Here is an 11,178-nt window from a genome sequence, read left to right as displayed (position 1 = left end):
CCTGAGCTCTCATGGCCTCGCATTCACCCAATACAGATATCATTAGTGTGCACTCACCAGTAAGACTGAATATACTGATCTGGATACGGGAGTATATTCTGAGGTGGTACACATGTAAAAGTTAAGATCTTAAAGCACTAAATCCGTATCCTGAACAGATTGAAAATTGTGTGAAAATTTAACAGGATCAGTATATCGACAATCAAAGCAAATTGTTTAATGCTAAAAATGAAATCAAAGCTTAACGGTATTTGTATCTTGTTGGTAGCTGATATGATCCCCTAACACGCTCACAAAAATATTGTGTGTACAATTTGTTGCTTATCAAAAACCCAAAAAGATTGTCTGTTTGTTTAGCATTTTATAAAATCCAAAAAGATTTGCATTTCATCTTATTTTTGACAACAGACGTTGGTAATCTGATGATCAAAGTCTTGCGTGCTGAACAAGTTGGATCATGAGGGTTGGGTAAGCAGAATTTTAAAGCAAAGTGTTGGAAATTGCTTGAAAGTTTGAAAGTTCATTAACTTGAACTAAAATATGTCTCAGAAAATCAGCATCTTTATAACCTGGTCAGCCAAGGTCATTAACTTGGACTTGGCAGGCTAAACAGTTGACCAAGGTCATTAACTTGGACTTGGTTAACTGGGTGTGACGCCAAGATAGCAAAAAGTTAAAAAGTTTGAAAATTTTTGAAAAATGGAACTTTCAAACGAAATGACTATTTCGTATGAAATAGCCATTTCGCTTGAAAAAGTGTTTTCGCATGAAACTGCCTCAGTGCCTATTTCATACGAGATAGGCAGGTCTATAAATAGGGGTATTGATTTCGCTTCATCATTTCGCACCAAACCTCTGTCAAAGTGATTTCACACGAAAACACCAGAATCTTCATTTCTAGCCGAGATCTTGCATGTTTGTTGTTTATAATCCAGATTTAAGTTGGTTTACACAACTTAGATTATGGGAAAGGTGAGAGATCATGTTGTTTTAACCCAGATTTGATTGTTTTTGTTTGAACGACGATGAACAGGATCAAAAACTTAGATCTAGGGTTTATCTGTGGGTAATATTGACTGATTAACACACTAATGAACTCGGAATGTGATATTAATCTGATTTTAGATGTTCAATTTGGTCATCTTGCATGAACACGGTAGATCTGAAACTTTGGACTTAGATCTAGGATGCATATGTGATCAAAAATGAATAAAAATTATACCCACATGCTCGGAATTCACTAAAGAACAAACCCAGAGAATCAATTTTATCATTTGATCATGATTTGTTCAAACTGGGATTTCATCATTTTTAAACGAAACGACGGGCTATTTCGTACGAAATAGCACCCTGACGAAAGTATCTATTTCACACGAAATAGCTATTTCGTTTGAAGTTGATTTCGTTTGAAATAATGCTATTTCATGTGAAGATGTTTTCGTTTGAAATTAGGCTATTCCGTTTGAAAAGTGATTCCGCTTGAAACTGTTTTCGCTTGTAAATGTTATTTCGCATGAGTGTACTATTTCGCTTGAATTGGTATTTCGTTTGAAATGATTTCGCATGAATGATGTGTTTGTGTTGAAAGTTTTTCAAAGTGTTTGATTTGATTGTATGTTGTTGTTTTTCAGGCTTCGAATGTGTTATTTGATCCACTACACAACATTTGTTGTGTTTACGATACGGAGATACCAAAGATGGCTGAATTCACAGGGATTCTAGAGTTCATGGAAAGATTTCCGATTCAGAAAGCTTTAACAAATCAACATCTTGTATTTCGGTCCCACATTGAGCGTTTTTGAAAAAATGCAACGTATGACAAAGAACACAAAATGATAAATTCAATTGTGAGCTTGAATGATGATGACAAACCGATCATTATCACAGAGCAGTTAGTACGTGAGGTGTTAGACTTTCCGGACGACGAAAATTCTCCGACAAAGTTCCCTGAAAAGATGGTGAAAGGTTGTATGCTACGGATGGGTTATAATGGTCCATTGAACAGTGCAAATTATCTGAAGTCATGTTTTCCAAAGCTTTACAAGTTTCTTATACATTCGGTGTTGCATGCTCTCAGTCACAGGAAGGGAGGATATGATGTGATGCGAGACTATCAAATGTGCATGGTGACGGCACTTGTGTTGAATAAGAAGTATAACTTTTCAAAGATTGTGTTTCATTACATGAAATAGAACATTACATCAAAAAGCAAGACTTGGATTTATCCACGATTTGTACAGATGATGTTAGACCATGCGTATCCTAATTTGGAGAAAAATGAAAACAATGATTTGTTGGTGCAGTTCCACATGGATAATGAAATGCTGAAAGTACTGGCAAGATATCACAAAAATCATCCGGAGCCAACGACAAAAGCTGAATTCTTTGGGTTCATCAAAGACAAAAATTATGTTGATCCAGATCTGGTTGATCATCAAAAATGGAGAAATGACGAGGAAATGAAAGAAGCAGGTTATGCAAAGGAGTTGAAAACACTTAAAAATTTCAAAGAAACTCGAAACGAATGGTTTGTGAAAGAGGAGAAGAAAAAGAGGAGCAGAAAGGCAACTCCAAAAGTTCAAAAAGAGGAGGGTTCATCTTCTCAACCACAGAAAAAGCGTCAAAATAAGGTTGTTGAAACTATGCTTGTTGATGAATCAGAGGAAGAAGATGAAGCTGAAGCTGAAGGTGATGCAGAAAAAGATTAAGATCCAGTGTCTCCTGAGACTGAACAAATATTGAAAGATATTGATTATGGATTAGAAACAGAGAAGGCAGCTGGTGAAGAAGGTGACGATGTAGAGAACAGTTCATCAAGCTCGTTTAAAGAAGAAATTGATGAAACTGAACGTGCAAAAAGAATTCAGGCTGAAGTTGAGAAAGAAAAACAATTAAAGAGAAAGAGGAGAGAGGATAAAGATGATGAGTTGTACAATCCATCTCCTGAACATGTTATAGAATCTCAAACGCCTCCATCATCTGGTGGTAGGAAGAAAGCTAGTGCAAGAAAGCGCGTGATTTCTCCACAAGCAGCAAGGAGAAAGTTGATAGTCAAGTTGCCTAAACGCACACTGAAATCAAAACCAAGTCAACCACCATCACCACCACGTGAACCATCACCACCTCAATCACCACATCAATCACCTCCAAAACAGCCTACGCCACCTCAATCACCACATCAATCACCATCACATCTATCACCATTACATCTATCACCACCACATCTTTCACCACCACATCAAACACCAATCCAAGAACAACCTGTTTTCACTTCACCACAAATCTTTCAAACACCACCATCTAAACAACCACATGTCCAAACCACTCCTGGTTCTTCAAGCCTTAAAGATTTTCCTCACATTCCAGTGAATATCCCACTTGATGACATTGGTGATTTCAATTTTGCGAGTGATGAGCAAGTAAGAAGGTTGGAAAAGAAAGTTGAAGAAGTGATGGTTGAAAACAAGAAGTTGGTAGATCGTGAGAAGAAACTCGAAAAGCGTGTAAAGATTGTGAAAGCTGAAAATTCCTCATTATTAAAGAAAGTTGAAGCTGATCAGGTTGAAATTGATATTATGAGGTAAAAATTGCAGAGTTGGAAGATGAAAAAGCTCGCAGAGATGAGCAGAACAAGTATTTCAAGTTAAAGAACAAAGAATTAGAAGCTGCAAACGCAAAGAAAGAGCATGAGATGTTTATGATAAACAAAGTGTTAGAAAATCTGATCGGAACGTCTATTGAACAAAAAATTGAAGAAATTCAAGTTGAGGAAGTGAGAGCACGTCGTCAAGCTGAGATTGATGCTGAGATGAAAAATAAGGGTAAAAATGTTGAAGGTACTTCTGAAGTTACTGAAAGGGCGATTGTTCCATCTGTTATTTCCGAGTCACCTGTTCAGAATCCTCGTCCTATATCTGCAGTGTCTGGTATATTTGAAGAGGATGTATTAATTGATGATGTTATTGAAGATGAGGAAGAGGTCGAGGAGGATGATGATGAAGAGGATGATGATGAAGATAAGGTTGATGATGCAGATGATGTATTTTATGCGAGTAGTCATAGTGATGACGATGATGATGACGATGGTCAAGGAGGTACAAGTGTTAAAGTCACTGAAGCATCAAATGAACAGAATGTCGATGATTATCTTCACGACGATGTGAATGAAGAGCCTGAAAGTGCAGAAGGTGAGGGGGAGAACGTGGATGATCAAAATGTTGAAAGAGAAAAGTTGATTTTGCGTCTAGAGCCTGAGGTAGAGGAAGGAGAAATCAGGCATACGTATACAATGGCTGATATTATCAAGATGACGTAGATTGATGATACTAATTTCAAGTTTGACTTTGAAGATGAATTGAATGCATTTGATATCAACCAACAGCCAGATTATCAGTATAAGTATGTTGAAGAGGCAGACAATTATGATAGGGTTGAGGTTGAGGATTGCAGTGATGAAGAAAGTGTGAATGCTGATACTTCGAACTTTCCAACGCTGGTTGAGTTTTTCAGTCAAGAAAACATTGATGAGTTAAGACGGAAAGTTTAAGAATGCTTGAAAGATAGAATTTTGATGGAACGACAAAAGATGAAAGTCGTGAAGAGAGGAAGAAGTGGTTTAGAAAGGTACTGAACGAAAGTTTAAGCTCCATTGAAGTATTATAAAAGAGATAGGGATGTGTCACTGGGGGATATTATCAGTTGGGGATTCTTGCGACAAGTTAATGTGTATGCTATTCGGCGAGAGTATGGTGTCCAATACTTTGAGTACATTCAGGATATCATGTCCTTACCCTGGTGGGATGTTGAAGAACTTTCGAAAGTTAGAACTTTGGATTACCCTGTAAGAAAGCATGATGTACCCATTTGGGGTCTGATGAAATTTGAAGCTTTCGGAGGATTCAAACACTGGAAACCGCACTATCCAAAGAAATAGAAGAGGGTAGATCCTGTAGGATCGTTATGCTGACCCGAATGAGTCGTTCAGAGGAGTTTTGATCAATTATAGGTGCGGAAAACAAGTAATGGACTTAGAAACAGCTGATTCTTCACTTTTAACACTGATTGTATTGATTAGAATGCAAATACACTCAGTCTTCACACCGACAGCAGTTCGGTATGGAATACAAGGGACCAGTTCCTGATTTCGCTCATACCAACCTTATATAGAGGGTTCTGATTTCGCCCCAAGTGACACAGAAACACAGGAGCGAAATCACATCTTGAGGTTTGGGCGAAATCACCTTTACATGACCCTAGGAGTGAAATCAGCATATACCTCACTAACAACTTCCTATTTTCTCGTAAAACGTGCCCTGATCTATACAGTGTAATCTAAGACTCGATACAAGACGAAGTCGACAGATGTATGCACTAACAGACTTCCCCTCAGATGTTGACGAGTCACACGTGTCGAGTCTTGACAAACTTCATCCTTGATCAGTCTTGTAGGCTTCACTCTCTCTTCTTTTTCACCAACAGACTCCCCTTTGCGATATGTTGGTATTCCTTAAGTTCATCAGCATCATCAGCTTCAGGATCGTTGACTGGCTTTCACACTTTGTCCACATTCATTAGCCTGGCTCAAACTTTGTCTTCAGAGACCATAGGGATCACACACCTGGCCTTCTTCAATCAGAGTCCTCAGGTATCGTAACCTGGCTCTCTAACACATAAGCTTATCAAAATTGAACAGCCTAGCTCTTTAGGAGATTGTACCAATATCAACACCTGGCTCTCGTCTAGCTTAGGTCTCAGGATCGATTGACCTGGCTCGACTTGACTCCTGCACAAACTCTACCTCACAATAAATTTCACAAATTTAAACATTTCAAATATTGAGGTATGCACCAACACTCACTCTCCTTCAGATCAATACTTTCATGATGAACCTCTTGTAAAAATAGGATTTAAACAAATTGGTTTCAAACACAAGCTCCCTCTCACCTTATAGTCATCATGTTTAGCACTCGGAATTTTGAAAATCAGCTAACCAACATCAGTTGTCGAAAATCTTTTTGACTTTTTCAAAATTTATGCTAAAACACACACAAAATCTTTTTGGATTTTCTAAAGAAAGTAAATGCAATAAAAAAATATTTACAGACAATATTTTTGTGAGTTTGTGTAAGAAGATCATATCAGTTAATGAGACATGTCACCAACACCGTTAAGCTTCATTTCATTTCATTTTAAGTTCTAAACAATTCACCTAGATTGTCAGTATATTGATCCACTTAAATTTTTACACAAAGTTCAACTGATCTGAGATACGATATTAATGTCTTAGATATTTAAACTTATTCGAGTGTCCCACTTCTTGAATATACTCTCGTATCCAGATCCCAATATTCAGTCTTACAGGTGAGTATACCACAGATAATATCTGTAAAGGGTTAAAATGCGAGGGCCGTGAGAGCTCAGATCGATACTTCCGTATACGCCGAGAGATGACGGCTTCATGCGAAATCAACTGCCTATAAATAGGCATGTGTTGTTTCTCATTTGGTACGAAATCAGGTGAAGTGCAACGAAGTGCTGCCCAATTTTCACCGTGTAATCAAGTCAAATATCAATGAGAAACTTGTCTTAAGTATCATACTCTGTTTCTACACCTTTCTATCACTGATTATAGGTTGTTTGACTGTTTCCGCCTTTCAAACAGCTTTGTGTTGACTCTGAACGACTCATATAGGTCGCAAAACGATCCTACACTACAAACCTATTAATTAATGTGCATCAAAAGTGTCACTCGCTAAATCAGTCACATTGAACTTCCTTCCGTCTAAAGTTCTTATGACTGCGTACTTCTCCGGGTTGTTAAAAATAGAGCAAAACAACCAATGTTCACGTAAAAGGAAGATCAAAATTATATACGACCAATCTCAACAATAATAAACGAATAAAAGTAAAGTTACCAACATGGTTTAACATGATAAATAACTTGAATACTCACCAAAGACTTCTTTTTGTCATCCCAGCCATATCGTGCAAATCCATAATCGATCATCGTCGATTAAAAACCTAACTAACATTAAACAATTGACGAAATCAGACGAATCAAACAATAAAATAGAATAATCGAACAACTAAATAGAGATTACCGTCGATTTAGAGTCTTGAAACCTGCAATGAATTTGATCAAGAGCAACAATTATACAAAATTGGATCAAATAACCGTACAAAATGGGATCAAGAAGAATACCCAAAGAGCAAAATCAAGCAATAAAGACCGAAAAACGAAGAACTTACCGTCGATTGTTGACTGAGATCCAAAGAGAAGAGAGATTAAGCTATGGAAGAGGAAGAGGCTGGTGAATCAGTGGCGTCTTAGGGGCTTTCTCAGAAGATAAAGCGGGTCATAGGCGGTGAGGATTCTTGATTATAACAACATTCAATCAAATGAGAGAATCAAAAAGAAAACTCCAATTCAATTGGTCTCATCTGATGTGAAGAAGAAATTGATGTAGATGAACGATAGATGAATGTGGCAAGGATTAATCTTGAAAGCTGAATTAGAGGCTTAGATTAGGGTTTTTTGATTGAGAGAGAGAAATTGAAACGTACGTTATAAGCTTCTCCAATACTCGCTTAAGAGATATGCCACGTGGATAGCTGATGTGGCTTAAGCCAATGGGTGACAAGTTTCCCCCAATGGTTTTGTTTATTATATATATATAGATGTTTTGTTGTTTCTACTTGTTATACCTAAAAGTTTCTTTTTATATTTACAAAACAAAAAAACAATTTTTGGTTTTTGGCATTTGAAAACAATATTTCGGTGCAAGTTTCTATATACGGATTATAATTTTTACAAAATTAAATTTTATTTTTGTGAAAGATTTTGAAAAAATTGGGGTAACAAAGCAATTCCGATAGAGTTTTGTGAATGGCTCAGTTATTAGATGTGCAAAAGATTCAAGTTTTTATTTTAACCCATGTTTTCCTCTCCACACTTAAAATGCACATTGTCCCCAATGTGCTTAACCAAAGTTATAAATTGTAGGGAAATGTAAATAAAAAGTGAAACGAGAAAGAACAAAACTCCCATTTTGGAGTCGAAACAAATCCAGGAGGCGAGAGCCCATGAGTCGCCTCTGATTGTCACCTTGATTATGATTATTAGCTCTCATTTTCAATTACCTTCAACATTATTAATCTTTCCAAATCCCACATTTATCAAATTAAAGACATAAACATGAAATAAATATGTAACTCACAAGATATAAAACATAAGTTACCTGAAGTTTTTTTTAATAATTATATCAAAGGATCGCGTTACAATCTAAAGCGTAAGTCAAAGACAATCACCATCAATCACTACCACAAATCATAATCCCTAATCACTAGTTTAACCTAAACAAAAAGATCTATACAAAATCTCTAAATAAGATAGAGTTAGGTCCAAATCGTAGCTATTACCACCACCACCTACTGGCCCTTCCAAGAGTCCAACATCTCATGAGGGAGGCGAAGGTAGGGGTTCCTCCCCTCATCCTCCTACTCGAGGTTCACCACCAGAGTGGGCGTGGGCTCTTCTTCGGCATCCACCATGGGCTCGGCTTCGGTTACTTCCTCTTGGAACGCTGGGGGTGGGGAAACAAGTGGGTCATCAACCAGGAGTGGTGGCAAGTCATCCCACCTAGTTGGCTCCACCGGTATGTCCCAACCCGTTAGGAAGATCATCTCCTCCTTGATAGGCGCAACAAAAATGTTGAGCCTATCGTGAAGGTATTCGATCTCCTCATAAAACTCATTGTAACCCAAGGTCAAAACATTGACCTGAGTGACTAAGGGCTCTTCCACCTTCACCATCTCTTCCATCACCTCCTTAAGCTTAATCACGAGTAGAAAAAAGTACCCCTCAATCGAGGGGTAGAATCGCCTATGTGTGGTGTTCGGGTTGACCTCAATTGCATCTTCATTGCTCGCCATGCTCTAAAAATAAGAAAAACACTTGTTAAATAGAAAGGGAAAGAGGTTGTCTGGAGGTTGAGGCACGACCCATGCTTGGGAGGCACAGGACGTGTCTCGACCTATAGCAGCTTGTTGTTTTACCTTTTTTCTCACATAGAACTCCGATTTTGTCACATATTTAGTAGTTTTGGACCAACGTATACATTAAAAATAAGAGCTTAGCCAAAGCTTTTAACTTTTGGTTGGATTAAACTCAAAAAGTTGTCTAAAACATGGAGTTCTAGGTGTTTTTGTGAAGAGAAGAAGGTAGGTGTTCTTCCTATAGAGGAAACTAGAAGGATAGAGAAAAGGCTAGGATTTGAAGTGTTTACCCGATGTGGTATGTGTGATAAAAAACCTTGATTTATAGGGAATGATGTTGGACGTAAGTGAGGACAAAATGCATGTAAGCATCTTATCTTATAGGGTAGCTATCAGCGAGGCACGCCCCGTGCCTTGTAGTAAAGCAGGAGATTAGTCAAAGACTGAGGCACGGGGCGAGGCGTGTCTAGCAGACACGGCCCATTTCGGAAGTGTTTTTCATTCAAGGCATAGGTCCTCTCGTTCCTCATCCAGAAAGCCTTCATACTGCTTAAGACGGTGCTCGTTCACTTTGAATGTGTCACCAACCGGAGGTTTATGTCTACTACACCGTAAGGGTATGTTCATACCACTTTGTATGGTCCTATCCACCTAGATTTGAGCTTCCCTGGGAAGATTCGTAGCCTAGAGTTATATAAAAGGATTAAATCTCCCTCGCTGAAGTCTGTTGATCCTTTTCGAGGTTGATCATGAATCTTTTTTAATCTGTCCTTATATATTATGGAGTTACTGTAGGCCAGGTTTCGGAGCTCTTCTAGTTCATTTAGCCCTATTTTAAAGTTCCATTGGTAGATAAGGGGTTTTACCATACACGAGGCGGAAATGTGTTGTGTCGATGAGGGTTCTGTAAGCTGTACTAAATTACCAAAGAGCATCATCGAGCTTCTCCACCCATTCCTTTCAATTTTTACCCACTATTTTCTCACGGATTCGCTTTATCCCATGATTGGTACCTCAACTGAACATTTGTTTAGGGTGGTATGAAGTGGAAATTCGATGGTTAACACCATATCATGACATGGCTTTCTTCATTTGGTGATTGCAGAAATGGGTTTTGCGATCACTGAGCAAAGCTTTAGGTGTGCCAAAATATGAAAATAGTTTCTTAAGAAACTTAACAACAATCCTTGCATCATTTATGGGTAAAGCTTCAGCTTCAACTTATTTAGACACGTAGTCAACCGCTATAAGGATATACTTGTTTCCACGTGAAACAGGGAAGGGTCCCATGAAATCTAGCCCCCAAACATCAAAGACCTTGCATATTTCAATACCATTTTGGAGCATCTCATTTTTTGCTAAGATGTTACCTGCTCGTTGACATGCATCACAAGCTTTGACCATATCAAGTGCATCTTTGTATATGGTTGGCCAATAGAATCCTGAATCAAACATTTTTTCTGGCCGTGAAGTTAACACCATGATGTTCTCCGTATAGCCCTTCATGGTAATGACGGAGAATGTTGATGGTTTCATGACCATGGACTAATCACTTGGTCAGCACATATTCTAAAAAGATAAGGATCTTCCTAGAAGTAATATTTGACATCTACAAAAATTTACTTCTCTGTCGATGGGTCCATACTTTCACCAACTTACCACTTGCCAAGTCACAAGGTTAAGTAAACACGTCTAAATGTAAAACTTAGATATTAATTAAAGTACGGAGGGTATAAATAACTTTATTAAAATTCAAAGACTGTAGAGTATATTAGTTAAAAACATAAAAAAAAAAACAACTATGAAAATCCTCACTAAACAAAAAATCTTATTGCGGTAGTTTAGAGTTCCTGTTGATATAGATGTATAATTATATACATATTTTCCCACTTGCATTGCATTTAAGTATTAAATTATGACAATCATGATCTCTGTCAACTATATAGTGTGTAATTTGGAGAAAAAAAGTTTATTTAATTAGCTGTTCAAAAAAATAGAGTAAACTGCTAAAATTATCCCTAAGGTTTGACTCAAATTGCTAGATCGGTCTAAAATCAATTTTTTTTGCTAAAACAGTCTCTGAGCCTGGTTTCTGTTGCTATTTCAGTCCAATAAATTAACACCGTTAGAACCTCCGTTAATGAATGGGTAAAACTGCTACATTCGTCCCTGAGATTTGACTCA

At 37.6% G+C, this 11,178-nt stretch overlaps 1 protein-coding gene across 1 annotated transcript; it reads left to right on the top strand.

Annotated features, from left to right (window-relative positions):
* The first annotated feature begins 2,240 nt into the window (after nt 1–2,240).
* Nucleotides 2,241–4,546, top strand: LOC110875818 (glutamic acid-rich protein-like). The gene is made up of 4 exons (XM_022124017.1): nt 2,241–2,688; nt 2,764–3,480; nt 3,594–4,255; nt 4,316–4,546. Exons 1-4 carry the CDS (start codon nt 2,241–2,243, stop codon nt 4,544–4,546), a joined length of 2,058 nt encoding a protein of 685 aa, XP_021979709.1.
* The last annotated feature ends 6,632 nt before the right edge of the window (nt 4,547–11,178 follow it).

Source organism: Helianthus annuus, chromosome 9 (genome assembly GCF_002127325.2).
Source record: "Helianthus annuus cultivar XRQ/B chromosome 9, HanXRQr2.0-SUNRISE, whole genome shotgun sequence".
Taxonomy (NCBI): Eukaryota; Viridiplantae; Streptophyta; class Magnoliopsida; order Asterales; family Asteraceae; genus Helianthus; species Helianthus annuus.
The sequence above is the reverse complement of the archived record's forward strand: the minus strand, read 5'-3'. Positions and strand labels throughout refer to the sequence as shown.